The sequence below is a fragment of the Sphaerodactylus townsendi genome, linkage group LG06 (genome assembly GCF_021028975.2).
Source record: "Sphaerodactylus townsendi isolate TG3544 linkage group LG06, MPM_Stown_v2.3, whole genome shotgun sequence".
Lineage (NCBI taxonomy): Eukaryota > Metazoa > Chordata > Lepidosauria > Squamata > Sphaerodactylidae > Sphaerodactylus > Sphaerodactylus townsendi.
In genome coordinates this window covers 7,769,314-7,787,148 of record NC_059430.1, presented here as the reverse complement: position 1 = coordinate 7,787,148, position 17,835 = coordinate 7,769,314, and the positions used below count along the sequence as shown (strand labels likewise).

The following is a 17,835-nucleotide window of genomic DNA, read 5'->3' as shown; positions in this document are numbered from 1 at the left end:
CTTTGGACTTGCAAATTGGATCTGTTGCCAGCACCCAAAGGTCCCCAGCCAATAGGAGACCAGTGAAGAGTCAACAGTAGGGCAAAAGCGCAGCAGCAGGCACGCTCCCCAGATCTACCACGGGGCATTTTGAACGTGAAAAATCAGCCACGGATTGTAAGCCGGGTGGCCGCACAAGTGTCTGGGCTTGTTTTCTGTGAATAACTGATTTTGTTTTTAATGAATTTGCAGAGTGGTGATTATATATGGTTCAGTTACTGGTCATGAGAGATTCCTCAGATGGTTGGGACCCCTAAGGCACTAACATTTCTATGTTTCTTTTTTTAGGGTGAACGTGGAGCGCCAGGGCCAGAAGGACAAGCTGGTTTGAGGGTAGGGATGAAGACAGAAAGATAGTTGAGCCAAGTTCACGCATGCAGGAGAATGAGGCAGGAGAAACCTAAGAGGATAAGATTGCCTGTGCCATATCAGACTGCTGTGGTGGATCCCAGTTCTAAACACTCCTTTACTTAGAAAACTTCATGTTGAGTTGCCAAACCTCAGAAAGCAACACCCAGGAGCCATTGGGTGGGGCAGTTATATCACTTCTGGCAAAAAATGGAGGGCACACTTATGTCAGTTCTGGTAAGAAAAATAAAAGAGAAGAAGAAGAGTTTGGATTTATATCCCCCCTTCTCTCCTGTAGGAGACTCAAAGGGGCTTACAATCTCCTTGCCCTTCCCCCCTCACACCCTGTGAGGTGGGTGGGGCTGGGAGAGCTCCGAAAAGCTGTGACTAGCCCAAGGTCACCCAGCTGGCATGTGTGGGAGTGCACAGGCTAATCTGAATTCCCCAGATAAGCCTCCGCAGTTCAAGCGGCAGAGCAGGGAATCAAACCTGGTTCCTCCAGATTAGAAGGCACCTGCTCTTAACCACTACGTCACTGCTGCTCCAAAGTACATGAAACCAATCTAATCCCAACCCTAAAACTGTAGGGACCTTAAAATATTACAATACCCACATATCTAGGCCTTACAATTTGTTAGAAGTGAAGGACTTTTATGCTGTTTCCTGCTTCAACCACAGTGGGGGTTTTACTAGTAAGCCAGATATTAGATAGGGACCCAGTGATTGACTCTATCATGCTGGACCCATAACCTGTTGGATAATCTCTTTGGAGAGATTATATCTTTGCATTACAAGCAGAGTGTGTTGGAGGCTGGAGCACAGTGAGTGCACAGGCTAATCTGAATTCCCCAGATAAACCTCCACAGCTCAGGCGGCAGAGCTGGGAATCAAACCCGGTTCCTCCAGATCAGAGTGCACCTGCTCTTAGCCACTACGCCACTGCTGCTCCTTTTAGATGCTCTAGCACTTAAAAAAACTGTATGGTTTTGCCATAGAGTTTTTGTAAAATGCTTGAGCATTAGTCCCCAGCCTGCTGCCCATGGGACTATGGTGCCTCCAGCACCTTTTCTGACACCCACCAAATGTTTTTAGGAAGTGAGCCAGGTTAGGTAAGGGTTTTGCCCAGCAAGGCTTCTGATTGACTAGTGGAATTTTGATTGGCTGCAGTTTTTTTTAAAAAAAATATTGCTTTGGCAGAAGCTCCTACCACAAAACACAAGGATCTGCACTGTGTTGCTGAAGTTAAGCTGTGAGAGCCATTTTGTGGCTCGTTCCTCTTCCTGTGGAAGTCATTTTGTTTCTGCGTTCACCATGCTGTGTCCAAATTCCACAGGTGCCTGCAGGCTCAAAAAGGTTATGGGCCCTTGTACTAGAGCATCCTCTGTGCTACTTCCAGTTTTTGCAGGAAGTGATGTAAGTGTGCCGGTGCACGCTTCACCCCTCCCCCCATTTCCTTCCACTGGCTTCCAATGCACCAGTAGGAAAAGAGTCAGTATTCCAATCTCCTCAGGTTCCCCACATCCCCCAGATCTCTAGGAATTTTCCAATCAGAGCTGATGACTGTAGACACCAGGAAAGGAATCGGGGGATGCCTTTGGTGTGCAACACATGTGGTCTGCCACAGAGTTGTAGCCAGTGCCATGATGCTACCACCATAACTATATGAGAACATTGAAAGAATCCTACTGCATCACATCTAGTCCAGAGACTGGCAGAAATTAAACGGTCTACAATCAAGACATGGAAGTCAACTATTCCCCCTGGTTTGGCTTCCGAGTAACTAGTACACAGCCTTTGAACCCGGAGGTATCATGGCTGATTGGCCTTTTCTCCATGAATTCATGTAATCCATCCAAGCTAAATTGCTGTCATTTGTCCTTGTAGCAATGAAGTTAATTTAGAATTTGCCTTGTCTCCAGTCGCTAAGCAGGAAGTTGATAAATGTTTATTGGCTCCAACATCAAAAATATTTGAGCATTATGAATTATTGGGATGAGCAGATCTTAGAAATGGGTATTGTTCCTGTTTGAGGGGGGATGCCAGTTCTCCTGCAAGGCTTGGGGTTTGCAATGTTAAACCTGTTAGACAAACGGAATTGTTTGCTTTGAATAATAGATTGATTCTTTGTTGTTGTTGTTGTTTTGATCCAGGGTAAAAAAGGCCAAGATGGTGTCAAAGGAGAAAAGGTGATGTTTCCTGAACTGGGGAGGACTAGATGACAAACAGCTATGGCAGGGAGCAGAAGAAATAGGCTCAGTTTGGATCAATCAAGATTATGAATTAATTGAACTGGGTGTGGGTAGTGTGGCAATCTGAACCAATGGTAAAACCCTCATGGTGCAACAATTACAGTATTGGACTAGTTCTCGAAAGACCCAGGTTTGAACTCCCACTCTGCCAGGGAAGCTGCCTCTGGGCCGGTCACACACTTTGAGACTAGTCTACTTCACAGGGCTGTTGTGAGGATAAACTGGAAGAGGGAAGAACGATGTTATGAGATGCTTTTGGCCACTGTCGGGGAGAAAGGTGGGGTGTAAGTGAAGTAAATAAAATAAATTGAACATGTGCTACTCCAATTACTATGGTTAGTTAGAATTATAGCCTCCCCCTCTGCTGGCTGTTGTGGGTTTTCTGGGCTGTGTGGCCATAAACTGGTGGTTTTTGCTCCTAATGTTTCATCTGCATCTGTCACTGGTATCTCCAGGGGCACATCTTACCATGACGTGCTGCTGAAAACATTAGCAGGGAATTCTGGGAGATCTCTACGAACATTCTAAAAGTGGAAAACAGTTGCTCCCTGACTCTTGCGGAGGAAAGATGTTGTTATGTGTTCTGTTAACCAAAAGCCTCTGACTGAAATACTTAATATTGTAATGCTTGAAATTGTAACCAAACAATGAACTGTGAATGCATCAGTGTATATGAGTGATACTTTGTTCATGTTTATGATCTATTTCTCTCCCAGTTTAAGTAAAGCTCTCTTTTGTTTATGATTTCTGAGGTAAAAAGGCTGGTCTTTAGCAAGATAAGTGTTTTTAACTTAAAGTGGCGCACAAAGCTACGTTCTGCTCGTTACTCTGCAAACAGGATTATATACACATGTACCTGTTGACCTTCACTAGGAATGGATGCAGTTGCATACATCTTGCCTAGGGCAAAACATACGACAACTTCTCCCAATTGTGGGGGATACTGATAACACTGAGAAATTGATTTTTCTATTATCCAATGGTGATTCATACATTTCCAACTGAGTAGCCCTTTTTGCTCATGCCGCAAGAAGAATCAGGCTACTTATAATGTAATGATGATGTGTTTTATTATTTGACATGGATATTTATATCGGTACTAATTAAGTTTATTTTAGATATATTGGTATTGATGGGAAGGTTTTAAATTGCCATCTGAGGTTTTTCTGGTTTTATTCAAAGTACTGTATTGTATAGATTTTAAATATTGTTATATTATAATTTTGTTATGTTTTGCGCTGCCCAGAGCCCTCCAGGGGAGGGCGGCTAATAAATCCAATGAATGAATGAATGAATGAATGAATGAATGAATGAATGAATGAATGAATGAATGAATGAATGAATGAATGAATGAATGACAAAGTAGCGCTGGATGAGCTGGCAGTTTGACTCCAATTCTGCCCTACCCTATCACCCAGAATTCCATTTTCTCTCCTGTAGCACCATTCAACTGCTTGGCACTGGTGATGATGTGCAGTTTCATAGACTAATAAGACTCTTGACACTCACATAGACCATGTGGTTTCCTAGCTGTCTTTGTGCTTCTTCTTAGTGTATGATAAGTGTTCATGTTCTCTCCTTTGCAGGGAGAGCGTGGCGAGATGGGGGTGAAAGGTCTTCACGGAATCGCGGTAAGATAACCAGGGCACGCGTTTGTTTTTTGAGCCATTGCTCTAAAATTTGGTTGATTCCAAAACCTTCCTAACCCATTACAGATGAGGCATTTCAACAGTCCAAATCTGCTGTTAAGCCAGCCCAGGAAATCAAGGAGTGCCATAAACTGGCAAATAGGAACCTCATTGACCTAGGAATGAGGTCCTGAGGAGGGCCCTGAGGAGGGTGACTAAAATCATAAAAGGTCTGGAATCCATGCCCTATGACAGTGATGGCGAACCTTTTCGAGACCGAGTGCCCAAACTTTAACACAAAACCCACTTATTTATCGCAAAGTGCCAACCCGGCAATTTAACCTGAATGCTGAGGTTTTAGTTTAGAAAAAATGGTTGGCTCTGAGGCATGCGTTACTCAGGAGTAAGCTTGGTGGTAGTTGTTGGCTTTGCTTTGAAGCAACCGTGCAACTCTTCGAATGGGTGAATCACGACCCTAGGAGGGTTTACTCAGAAGCAAGCCATATTGCCAGCAACCAAGCTTACTCCCAGGTAAAGGATCATGCTTTAGTTCTTTGCATGAAAATCAGTGGGGTTTAACAGCGCTCAACAGGGCTACCTGTACTGCTTCCCCAAAACTAGGTCTAAGGTTTAATGCTAATAATCGAGCCCAGCGGCCCAGTCCAGCCTAGATGTGTATGTGGGAGGGAGGCGATTTCCCCTCCACATAATGAACTCTGTTTGTGCGTGCTCACAGAGAGGGCTCTGAGTGCCACCTCTGGCACCCACCATCACTGCCCTATGAGGAGCGACTTTTGAAAAATCAGTGGGTGGAGAAGAATCCCTAGGTGGCCATTTTGGAAAAATCAGGGATCCGAATGTCCAAAACCCAATTAGTGGGCAAGAATTCTTAGGGGCCACTGAGCAGAATGCTGTTAAAACCACTGTGATAGCCCAAGGGATTCCTGTGATACAGGTGGTTTTATCCATGGCAGCCATTTTAATATTGGGACTTCTTTTTTCTACAGTGGAAGCACACTACTTTCACTTCCCCTGACCAATTCAGAATCACATTTTTATCTTTTGGTGGGACAGAGTATAGTCTAGGCTTGCCTCTCCCTGCTCCGCCTAGCGCATCCCTAGGTATCAGATCTTGCTTGCTTTGAGCTCTGTAACTTTAGACTAGGGGTTCCCATTGTGATGCCTGTAGGCATTATGGGGGCTGCCGCTGCTGGTATCTTTTCTGGCACCTGCCGAGTGTTTTTAGAAAGTGGGTGGGGCCAGGGGGACTTTTGTCCATCAGGGCTTTTGATTGGCCATTGGAGATCTGATTGGCAGTGTAGATTAAATTAACATTGGTTCGGTGACAGCTGTCTCTGCAGCGTTGGTTTTATTCTCTCACACATTCCTCTTTTATAGAAACACTGCTCTTGTCCCCTTCTTCTGTGTGCGGTTCCACCTCCTTTTGTGGCCATTTTATGATTGGCTCCACCTTTCATGACAGCCATTTTTGTTGCTGTGCCCACCAACCTGTGACAGAATTCACAGGTGCCCACAGGATCCAAAAAGGTTGGGGAACCCTGCCTTAGACCCTCACCTGACCACTCAGATGCCTGCTTGGTTTGACCTCTTCTCCTTTCTCTGGTCCTTTGTACCCTTGGATGAAGCCCTGGTGCTCTGAGTTTGACCCATAGCTTTGGTCTCATTCACATGTCTCTAAAGTTGATTCCCCACTGCAGAGTCGACTAGATTCGACCCGGTTCCCTGAAAAGGAACTGACCTAGGTCGACTCCATTGTTACTCCTCACAGCAGCCGAGTTTGTCCCACCAGAGCTGAGCTCAGAGGGCGGGATCACCTCAGCGCCTCTTCTGCTCTTTGTTCCCAATTGGCTGTCGTGTTACCATGGGAACGTGAACGTGCATCCGTTTTTTTTACATAACAGCAACATAGCCACAAATCAGTGCTCTATGTAGCTAAAAGCAGCGTGTAAACGTGTGCTGTTTATATGTATGGCTATCGCTTCATATACAAGAAGGATTTTTTTTAAAGGGTGTGCTTTTCCCCGCCGCAAGTCTTTTGTTCTGAGCATGCCCAAAACACTGAACTGTGATTGGCTGACCGGAGGGAACAGTTCCTTGATGATTCCACACTTTACCAGCTTCGACCTGAGTTCAACCTAGGTTGACTGAAAAAGTTGTACCTCCCTGATGGAGTCGGAATTTGACAGTTTGAGGGGGTGAAGCTGGGACGGAACCGTGTCGAACTCAGTGGCTGTGGGGAATACCTAAGTCAAACCTAGGTTGAACCTAGGTCAAACCTGCCAGTGGGGAATTGACCTAAGAGAAGTTGTTAGTTCACCTTGACTGAATGTTTGGGGCTAGAATGTAAAATCTTCCACCTATGTCCCAACAAAACATCTTGTCTGTTCCCAATTAGTGGAAAGCTTATCTTGACTTTCTGAAGATCTATTGACTCTGCAGATCCACAGACCCCACCTTGTAGAATCAAGTCCCTGGTAGATTTGTGGGGCTTAATTTGCAGGTAGATCAGAAGAAGAAATTTGTCAGTTTGGTTTCTTTTAGACCCGTTCTCTGAGTACAGTGAAGGTATTCTACAAAAGATGCCCAACCTGAGTATACTACCTCCAAATGTAAAGATGTTCCTTGTGATGGCTCCCCATCATCTTTTGGGAAATGGGAAAAACCCACAAAACAGGCATTAGAAAATTAAACGAATATTGTATCACAGTAAATTATTTTGGGAGACAAATTTCCTAACTAATAGGTTGCCACTGTTATCGCAACTGTTATTTTAATTATAATCTGTGGAATTTTTTGGGTGATTTGCAGGGTCTTCCAGGGCCAATTGGACCAAAAGGAGATCAAGTAAGTAAAAACGGAACTGTTGGTCCAGTTGTGTAACAAAAAAAGATACAAAATCAACAATATTGTTCGATTCAAGGCTCTCATTGAGGAAGTCATCTTTAGCCAGGCTGTAATACTTCAGTTAATACGGGGGTGCTCACAACTGAATGCTTGTCGATACCCCCATCCTCCAAAACCTCCGTTAGAAAATTAGCATGTCAGAGATATGCTCCCTGAAGTGTTAGTTCTCCACAGACAGAGATTTTGGATGGCTTCCACATACAAAGTAAACCCAGCTCTCAAGTGAAGGGATTTTGATTCCCTTTTCTCTAGACAGGTTACGCCAAGGGCGGAAGCAGGGCAGGAGCCTAGAAATAGGGATGGCAACCTCTAGAGGACATCTGGGCATCTCCCGGAAATAACAACAGAGAAGGCTTTTGAAGGAGCAGTAAAAGCAGGGCGTCTTTTGGGTGTGGGATGAGATATGTGCCTTTAAAGCTGTTGATGGGCCGACTTCAGAGAAATGAAGAAACCAGAGCCCATTTGAGGCTTCAGCAAGCAGCTGCACTAAAGGCTGCCTCTTCGCATGTAAATGCAAGGAGAGCCCTCTGCAAGCCCACTGCACATAGAACAGTCTAAGGTAAGCGTTCCATTTGTAATGGGCCTAACTATATTCTCCTTGCCTTTTCACAGGGCATTCAAGGCTTCCCTGGAGCTCCAGCGATGGGGGTAATTATGAGTTTCTAGGCACTCCTATTAAGTAACAAGTATTAAACAAAGGAAAGACAGTTCCTGTGAAGGTACTTTTTTCCCCCATGTTTCACATTATCAGGCATGAGTCCTTATTGGTTGTGGTTTGTTTCCCATAATAGAGCAAAATTTACAGGCAACTTGTACAGGACAAACCCTACGCAGTGGCGTAGGAGGTTAAGAGCTCGTGTATCTAATCTGGAGGAACCAGGTTTGATTCTCCACTCTGCCACCTGAGCTGTGGAGGCTTCTCTGGGGAATTCAGATTAGCCTGTACACTCCCACACACGCCAGCTGGGTGACCTTGGGCTAGTCACAGCTTCTCGGCGCTCTCTCAGCCCCACCTACCTCCCAGGGTGTTTGTTGTGAGGGGGGAAGGGCAAGGAGATTGTCAGCCCCTTTGAGTCTCCTGCAGGAGAGAAAGGGGGGATATAAATCCAAACTCCTCCTCTTCCTCCTCTTCAGTAGGCCAGCCAAGGGATTCTCCCTCTTCGAAGTCCTGCTGCCTGCAATTGCTGGTACCACAGAGTTTCTGGTGATTCCTAGAGCTGCCCTTCAACACTTTTGGGTAGCTCTAGGAATTGGCAGGAACTTTATGGTATGAACTTCCTGTAAGTTGGAAAGGCCGCATTGTTCTTTTTAATCTTTTTCACAGGGTGCGGCTCCCTTTCCACTAGTTTGGCTCAAAAATGACATCATGACATTGCACCGATGGAATCTTTTTGTTCATTTTTCACTGCTGGTCTACCAAATGGTGGCGGGGATAAGGTGGCGATCTCTGAGTTGGGAAATACCATGAAATTTTGACAGTGGAGCCTGAGGAGGGCAGCTTTGGGGGAGGGAAGGAAATTTAGTGGGATGCAGTGCCATAGAGTCCAGCTTCCAAAGCATCCATTTTCTCCAGGTGAGCTGATCCCTGTTACCTGGAGATCAGTTGTAATCCTAGAAGATGCTGTTTTGAACCCCACTCCTTTTGTTCATCTTTGCTCGGCTTTCTAGTGGTCCACAGTGGGCCATCACAACTGTTGTGCCCTCCCTCTGGAATGAACTATCAGAAGACATCTGGGCTCAACGGGAGCTGATGACATTTCAGAGACTATGTAAGGCAGAATTATTTCGGCTTGCTTTCGGCTCATAATAGCTCTCAATTGTGTTGGAAGTGAATGAGTGTTACACTGTTTCCTGCCTCAACCACAGAGGGGTTTTTATTAGTAAGCCAGACGCTAGATCGACACCTTTACTCTATCATGCAGGTACTATCCCTTTGATGTTAGGCTGATACTCTCTGGGACTTCCTTCCTTCTGGCTCATTCCTTCTTGCTCTCTAACCACTTCTACTGCGCCATGTGTGGAGAGAGGATGGATGCTGAGTGCATCCATCCGCATCCAGCTAATTAGATTAGATTAGTGAACCTATCTATCTACCTTTCTATCCAGAATGGAGTTCACTAATACTCCTTTTATTAGATCAGAAACTATAAACAACTCTGACTTTTCTTTGTGCCGAAGCTCACATGCATGTTGGGAAATGCATTGCTGTGCTCCTTCCGGCACAGTCCAGAGGAAGAGATCACATGACAGTTGCCAGGGAGATGCCCTTTGATATCCGACCAAAAGGTTCTAACAGCCCCAATGGCTGAAATGTTTTTTCCAGGCCAAATGTTGTTCCTTCATGAGAACTCAGATGCTATGCATTCAATGGAATTGGCCCAACATCCATCCCCATCCAGCTAGATTAGATTAAATTAGATTAGTGACCTGTTTCTCTACCTTTCTATCCAGAATGGAGTTCACTAATAAATACTCTTTTTATTAGATTAGAAACTACAAACAACTCCGACTATCATTTGTGCCAAAGCTCACATGCATGTTGGGAGATGCTTCACTGTGCTCCAGCCTCCAACACACTCTGCTTGTAATGCAAATGTATAATCTCTCCAAGGAGATTATCCAACAGGTTATGGGCCCAGCATGATAGAGTCAATCCCTGGGTCCCTATCTAATATCTGGCTTACTAGTAAAACCCCCACTGTGGTTGAGGCAGGAAACAGCATGAAAGTCCTTCACTTTCAACAAATTGTAAGGCCTAGATATGTGGGTATTGTAATATTTTAAGGTCCCTACAGTTTTAGGGTTGGGATTAGATTGGTTTCATGTATTTTGGAGCAGCAGTGATGTAGTGGTTAAGAGCAGGTGCATTCTAATCTGGAGGAACCAGGTTTGATTCCCTGCTCTGCCGCTTGAACTGCGGAGGCTTATCTGGGGAATTCAGATTAGCCTGTGCATTCCCACACATGCCAGCTGGGTGACCTTGGGCTAGTCACAGCTTTTCGGAGCTCTCTCAGCCCCACCCACCTCACAGGGTGTTTGTTGTGAGGGGGGAAGGGCAAGGAGATTGTAAGCCCCTTTGAGTCTCCTACAGGAGAGAAAGGGGGGATATACATCCAAAACTCTTCTTCTTTGTATTATTTTATATAATTTCGCAGGATTTTATTAGATATTTACCATGGTATTTTTGTACCTATTTTAATTGATGTAATCATACATTGTTGTAAACCACTTCAAGCTCTTAACCAAAGAGAAGCAGTATAAAAATGGATATAATAAATAAATCCCCCCAACAACATGCTGATGTCACTTCCAGGTACACAGGAAGCGATATCAATGCATTGGAGCACTGCCAGTTTCCCGCCTCCAGTTTCCTGTTGTTTTTTCCCTGCAGTTTCCCATTGTTGTTGTCATTTTAAGGTTTTTACAGTTTTTGGGTTGGGATTAAACTGATCTCGTGTACTTTGTAATATTTTATAAGACTATATGGGATTTTGCTGAGTATTTACCATACTATTTTTAAACCTATTTTAATTGATATAATCATATGTTTAAACCGCTTCACACTTGTAAGCTAAGAGAAGCTGTATAAAAATTGATATAGATAAATAAATCCCCCAACAATATGCTGATGTCACTTCCAGGTACACAGGAAGTGATATCAGTACATTGGGGCGCTGCCAATATCTTGGCTCCAGTTTCCCATTGTTTTTCCCCCGTCAGCCAAGTGAATGGGAATTACCCACCACCAGTTTGGATTGGTTAGCCTTGGTAAATTTAAGATCAGCGGGCAAACCTCTTGCAAACTATGCTGTTTTGGTTTTCAGTAATCTTAGTCCTCGGAACACACTCATTTGATGTTGACTGTATCAGCCTAAACTGTGCTTATTAGATGTGTCTTGATATGGGCTGTTGTTGACTTGCACTGCTTAATCCGCTTTGAGTCTCAGTCAGAAAGGTGAAATATGAATGCGGTAAATACATATACGGTTTCTTGATTCACAGGTTGTAGGACCTACGGGCAAGAAAGGCAGCCGAGTGAGTATTGCATAGGTGTATGGGAGCTTGTGGGGCAGGGTGTCAGAAAATTGTGTAAAGGCGTGAAGCAACAGAACTAGGGGGAGGAGCTTCAAGGGGGGTATTCAGAATAGAGATGGTCTTTTTCTCCCCTCTTCTCCATAGGACCTTTCTCAAAACTACTTTTAACCTGTTGATGTCAGAGTTTTCATAGACTCTTAAAATTAAAAAGTTGGAAGGGGCCTAACCTCCTGCAACATGAAGGATAACCTAAAGCATCCTTGATAAGTAATCATTTCGTGCTTAAACACCTGCAAAGAAGGAGAACCCACAACAGAGGTGGGATCCAGCAGGTTCTCACAGGTTCCCGAGAGTAGGTTACTAATTATTTGCCCCATATGTCCCAAATCAACCTCTGCGGTCAGCAGAGGCCAATCTGCTGGTGATCCCTGGTCCCTCCATGATGCGGCTGGCCTCCACCCGGACCAGGGCTTTTACAACTCTGGCCCCTGCCTGGTGGAACGCTCTATCTCCAGCTACACGGGCCCTGCGGGACCTTAACGAGTTCCGCAGGGCCTGCAAAACCGAGCTGTTTCACTGGGCCTTTGGGGAGACCGGCCGCTGATGGCGCCCCCCCCCTCTTTCCTCCTTTTATAACATCTGCGGATCCTACCGTTCCTCCCTCTTCTTTTTGGGGATCTGTTAGTAGGACGCCATCTATTTATATTTGACTGAACGCTGCTTTTAATGGGGTAGTTTTAATACATATAGAGCCACTGTTTAATACTTATTTATTCCAATTTGATATTACTGATTTTATTGTGTGCTCTACTTCTATGTTTTGTTCACCGCCCTGAGCGCTTCGGGGGAGGGCGGTTTATAAATACAATTAATACTACTACTACTACTACTAATAATAATAATAATAATAATAATAATAATAATATAATAATAATAATAATAATAATAATAATAATAATAATAATAATAATAATAATAATATTTGTGTGTGCTGAGAGGGGGTTACTAATTGGTGATTTTGCCATGTGTGATTTTTTTACTCTTAGCAATACGCCCCTCCTCTCAGCCAGTAGTGCTACCATAGGAACTTGAAGCATTCTAGCTTGGGAGGTGCACTGCAAGGCATGCGTGACAGCTTATGCGCCTGCATGCATTCGTTTCCCGCCCAAGGACCGGCGCAGCGGCTGCGTCCTTGCCTCAGCCCTGCCCAGGAATGCCCTGCCCCTGGAATGCCTGGCCACGCCCCCATCGTGCCCCGCCCAGCCCCATTGGTGCTACGCCACAGTTTGAATCCCACCACCATGGGAACCTGTTACTAAAATTTTTGGATCCCACCACTGACCTACAACATCACTTTGTGTACAATGTGTGTGTTCTGCATTAACTGCCTGTAGTAGTGATAATCCATAGCTTCAACACTTCTTTGGGAATAAATATTTGCAAGGCTAATCTGCCCCTTCTTTTAGAACAGGAGGTGGTTTTTCTGGTGGGGAGGCAATCCGGGTTAGAGATTTGATTCCCCACTCCTCCACTTGAGTGGTGGACTGGAATCTGGAGAGCCAGGCTCAGTTCCTCACTCCTCCACATGCAACCTGCTGAGTGACCTTGGTTCAATCTCAGTTCTCTCAGAACTCTCTTGGCCCCACTTACAAAATTTCTGTTGTGGAGGGGAAGACAATTGTAAGCTGCTTTGAGACTCCTTAAAGGTAAAGAAACATAAGAACATAAGAACATAAGAACAAGCCAACTGGATCAGACCAGAGTCCATCTGGTCCAGCTCTCTGCTACTCGCAGTGGCCCACCAGGTGCCTTTGGGAGCTCACATGCAGGAGGTGAAAGCAATGGCCTTCTGCGGTTGTTGCTCCCGAGCACCTGGACTGTTAAGGCATTTGCAATCTCAGATCAAAGAGGATCAAGATTGGTAGCCATAAATCGACTTCTCCTCCATAAATCTGTCCAAGCCCCTTTTAAAGCTATCCAGGTTAGTGGCCATCACCCCCTCCTGTGGCAGCATATTCCAAACACCAATCCCCCCAGCATTTTCAATGGATGCCCCCTGGTTCTAGTATTGTGAGAAAGAGAGAAAAAATTCTCTCTGTCCACATTTTCTACCCCATGCATAATTTTATAGACTTCAATCATATCCCCCCTCAGACGTCTCCTCTCCAAACTAAAGAGTCCCAAACGCTGCAGCCTCTCCTCATAAGGAAGGTGCTCCAGTCCCTCAATCATCCTCGTTGCCCTTCTCTGCACTTTTTCTATCTCTTCGATATCCTTTTTGAGATGTGGCGGCCAGAACTGAACACAGGACTCCAAGTGCGGTCGCACCACGGCTTTATATAAGGGCATGACAATCCTTGCAGTTTTATTATCAACTCCTTTCCTCATTATCCCCAGCATAGAGTTTTATTATCAACTCCTTTCCTCATTATCCCCAGCATAGAGTTTTATTATCAACTCCTTTCCTCATTATCCCCAGCATAGAGTTTTATTATCAACTCCTTTCCTAATGATCCCCAGCATAGAGTTTGCCTTTTTCACAGCTGCCATGCATTGAGTTGACATTCCTATGGAACTATCAACTAAGACTCCCAAAGAAAGATGGGTTATAAAAAAATAACTCTTCTTCTTTATACTGTTTCTGTGCTGTGAGGAGTCTGCTTTCCAGCACAGGGTTTCAAAGGGATGATAGCAATTGCATGAGGCCTGAGGAGAATGCATGTAAGAGAACTGGGATTCACAAACTGAAGTGATGCTGTCCATTTCACTACCTCATTTAGGATTTCCAGCCCCGCTCTCACAGGGGGCAGCGAATCCCCCACCCTTGTGGTTGCCAGTCAGTCCCTAACAGCATGTAGACCTAACACTCCCCCTGAAGTTGCAGATTCTACCAGGGAAATGGTCAAGGGAAGCTTTTTGGCAGACTCCGTACTTTTCATTGAGGAAACTTCAGGAAACACCCAGAGAGCCCCGTGGTTTCCCTGGAATGCAGTTTGAAAACCAGTGCTCTAAACTTTTCTTTTTTATTCCCATGCCCAGGGGGATGTTGGACCAGTTGGCCCTCCAGGCCCAAAAGGAAGCCAAGGAGACCAAGGGGAAAAGGGAGTGAAGGTAGAGGAAGTCTGACAGTAACATCTAGATCTGTCTTTTGTGAGATGCTGCTGACTTTCAAATCTTGAAATCCCAGTCTAATGCCATCATTTATGAAGGCCACACAAACCTAGAATTTTGTTTTGGTGGACCTTCGTTGGTCTCTTTCTCAGAGGTGGGATCCAGCAGGTTCTCACCAGTTCCCGAGTGTGGGTTACTAATTGTTTGTGTGTGCCGAGAGGCCTCCTGCCTTTGAACGTGGAGGTTCCATATAGCAATTGCGACTAATAATGTAACTCCCTGAACTGGGTTAATCCCTTTCAGGTACTGCAATTTATGGATTCTCAGCCTTTCGTACCTTTTATCTCACCAGTCTCTATCAAAGAACCTGTGTGTTTCACCATTGCTGTGTTCAGATTTGTGAATTGGGGCATTTTCTATAATGTGATGTTGATTTAGAAATGACCTGGTGCAAAACATTTTGGGGGTCGTGGTGGGGTGGCTGCCCATGGGGGGGCATCCAACTCAGGTTTTGCCCAGGGCTCAGGTTTGCCTCTGCCCCCTTTGCTGAGGGCGGGGGGGGGCTGGCGAGGGAACCTGTTACTAAAATTTTTGGATCCCACCACTGCTCTTTCTCTCATCTAAGCAGCCGAATAAGGTAAGAAAGGTGGCAAGTAGAGGTCCCATTCCCCAAGTTTCTTGTTGCCAATTGGCATGGTGATGGTGAGGAAATAAAAAAAATTACTGATGCTGATAGTGTAACAATGTCACTTCTAGGACAAAACTGGAAATGGTGGAAGGCAGCTATAGGAAGCACTGTAAACTCTATAGTTTTATCACAGTTTCTAGCAATTCCTAGAGCTACTCATCATCCTTTCTGGGTTTTTACCAGAAGTGACATCATCATGCCTGCAACATTTCCCCCACCGTGTCCCCACCCCCAACCTTACCACTGGTTGCATGGCTCAGCCCAAGTGAAAGGACCATTCACCAGTTTTGCCAGTGTTGAAGATAAAGACCCTTATACATTCTATGAATCAAATCATATGATATTAGGCTTGCCAAACTCCAGGTGGTGGCTGGAGATTTCCCAACATTACAATTGATCTCCAGGTGACAGAGATCAGTTCTGTAATATAGTATATTTTATTTATTTGTTTATTTATTGAACTTATAGGCCGCCTCATCCCCGAAGGGCTCGTCCCCCGTCTGACTGGGGGATGATACCTGTTCTGAGGTGGTTTGCCACTGCCTGCCTTTGACCCTGCCATTCCTTGGAGGTCTTCCTTCCAAATATTAGCCAGGGCTGAACTTGCTTAGCGTCTGTTGGAATTTACAACCTTGCATGCAGTAGCAGCAGGGAATTCTGGGAGATCTCTACGAACATTCTAAAAGTGACAGTTGGAAAACCGTTGCTCCCTGACTCTTGCTGAGGAAAGATGTTGTTATGTGTTCTGTTAACCAAAAGCCTCTGACTGAAACGTTTAATATTGTAGACTATGCTTGAAATTGTAACCAAACGATGAACTATGAATGATGTATATAAGCGATACTTTGTTTATGTGTGTAGTCTATTTCTCTCTGAGTTTAGGTAAAGCTCCCTTATGTTTTATGATTTCTGAAGTAAAAAGTGGTGCACAAAGCTAAATTGCATGCCCTCTCTGTCCCCCCCCCCCCCAGATATGCCATTGCAGCCTTTCTGCTGTATGTATAAGAGCAAAGTGTGAAACGCTATGATTAGTCTTATTCTTGGCTTGGTTTCTACAGGGCGATCCAGGATTTGGCATTCCGGGCCAATTAGGAATGAAGGGAGAGCCTGGAGAAAGGGTGAGTGATGTCAATCAATTCAGAAAGGAAAGATGGGGAAATGTCCTACCCATTTGCCTAGCTTTACAAAACAGAGATAGGGTTGACAGTTATGATTATTATTTTTTGATTTAATGGGTTGCCCCTCTCCTTCCGGGTTCCAAAGTTGTCTTCTTGTGATTCTGCCCTCCCCCATTTATTAAAAAAAACATAGCTTAATCACAGTTCCCAATATGTAACAAGACTGTCAATAAAATTAATCCAGTGATAGTCTAAAATAACAGATTGATCATCTAAGAGGGAGTCAACAAGAGAGTCAATAAAACAAGAGATACAATAAAATTATACCAATGATGTATTGTCGAAGGCTTTCATGGCCGGATTCAACTGGTTCTGGTGGGTTTTCCAGGCTGTGTGGCCGTGGTCTGGTGGGTCTTGTCCCCTCTGTGATACGCCTCTGAAGATGCCAGTCACAGATGTAGGCGAAATGTTAGGAACAAAATCCACCAGACCATGGCCACGCAGCCTGGAAAACCCACCAGAACCAGTATACCAATGATGGTCTAAAATAACAGATTGATCATCTAATATTGAAACGCCATTATTACTACATTCCAAATATTTTTTCTGAAATTTATAAATTTGGTCAAATTATGCTTTTCTCTTATGCTCCAGCACATATCACAGTATTAACACCTACTAGTAACTCTATACATACTAGTAATTCTATAAATTAATACTAGATCACTGGGTGCCCACTGGTCAGTTCTTGACCACGTGGCTGCCAAAGGAAGGCAGGCGCCGGGTGGATAGTTATCTAGAGACAGCAGTGGCGTAGGAGGTTAAGAGCTCGTGTATCTAATCTGGAGGAACCGGGTTTGATTCCCAGCTCTGCCGCCTGAGCTGTGGAGGCTTATCTGGGGAATTCAGATTAGCCTGTACACTCCACACACGCCAGCTGGGTGACCTTGGGCTAGTCACAGCTTCTCGGAGCTCTCTCAGCCCCACCTACCTCACAGGGTGTTTGTTGTGTGGGGGGAAGGGCAAGGAGATTGTCAGCCCCTTTGAGTCTCCTGCAGGAGAGAAAGGGGGGATATAAATCCAAAACTCTTCTTCTTCTCTCTTAATTTACAAAAGTTTTGCACCCCAAAAATTTCCATGCCTTTGTTTTCATTTAATATTAATAGCTTTTTTTTTACAAATTCACTAACTCTATAGAGGCACATAGTATATTAATTACTGTGTGTCTTTTTTTAATTAAAAATTGACAGGGGAATGTCGGTTTATCGGGCAAACCAGGTCAAAAGGTGAGTGTACAACAGAGCTTTGCAGTATGGGTACAACAATACTTTGCATTGGTACAGCGATTTTCAACCAGGGTTCCGTGGTACCCTGGGGTGCCGTGAGCATGCAGAATTTTTGCGGCGAAGCCTGCCACTGCCCACTTTTGTAGGGTGTCTCCCTTCGAAAAAGCACCAGCAAGGATATGGAGCTGGCCCAGGGGGCAGTACCTGCCGCAAGATCAGCAGCCACTCCCCCCCCGTGCTTCCCTTCACCCTGGGAGGGGAAGGTGGGGGGTGGCAAGCAGGGGAACTGGGAGGAGAAGGTGGGGGGAGGATGCCAGGGGTACCGTGAGATATGAAGAGTGAGGTCAAGGGTACCATGACATTGAAAAGGTTGGAATACACTGCATTGGTAGATGGTGCTTCAGGGAA

The 17,835-nt window shown here is 44.9% G+C and overlaps 1 protein-coding gene across 1 annotated transcript in view; it reads left to right on the top strand.

Annotated features, from left to right (window-relative positions):
• Window positions 1–17,835, top strand: part of LOC125435284 (collagen alpha-1(VII) chain-like) — a 158,518-nt gene that overhangs the window by 95,504 nt on the left and 45,179 nt on the right. The window contains exons 34-42 of the mRNA XM_048501472.1: window positions 328–372; window positions 2,538–2,573; window positions 4,223–4,267; window positions 7,094–7,129; window positions 7,802–7,837; window positions 11,192–11,224; window positions 14,264–14,335; window positions 16,082–16,141; window positions 17,392–17,427. Of these exons, the coding sequence (XP_048357429.1) occupies window positions 328–372; window positions 2,538–2,573; window positions 4,223–4,267; window positions 7,094–7,129; window positions 7,802–7,837; window positions 11,192–11,224; window positions 14,264–14,335; window positions 16,082–16,141; window positions 17,392–17,427 (399 nt within the window). The remainder of the gene's footprint in view (window positions 1–327; window positions 373–2,537; window positions 2,574–4,222; window positions 4,268–7,093; window positions 7,130–7,801; window positions 7,838–11,191; window positions 11,225–14,263; window positions 14,336–16,081; window positions 16,142–17,391; window positions 17,428–17,835) is intronic.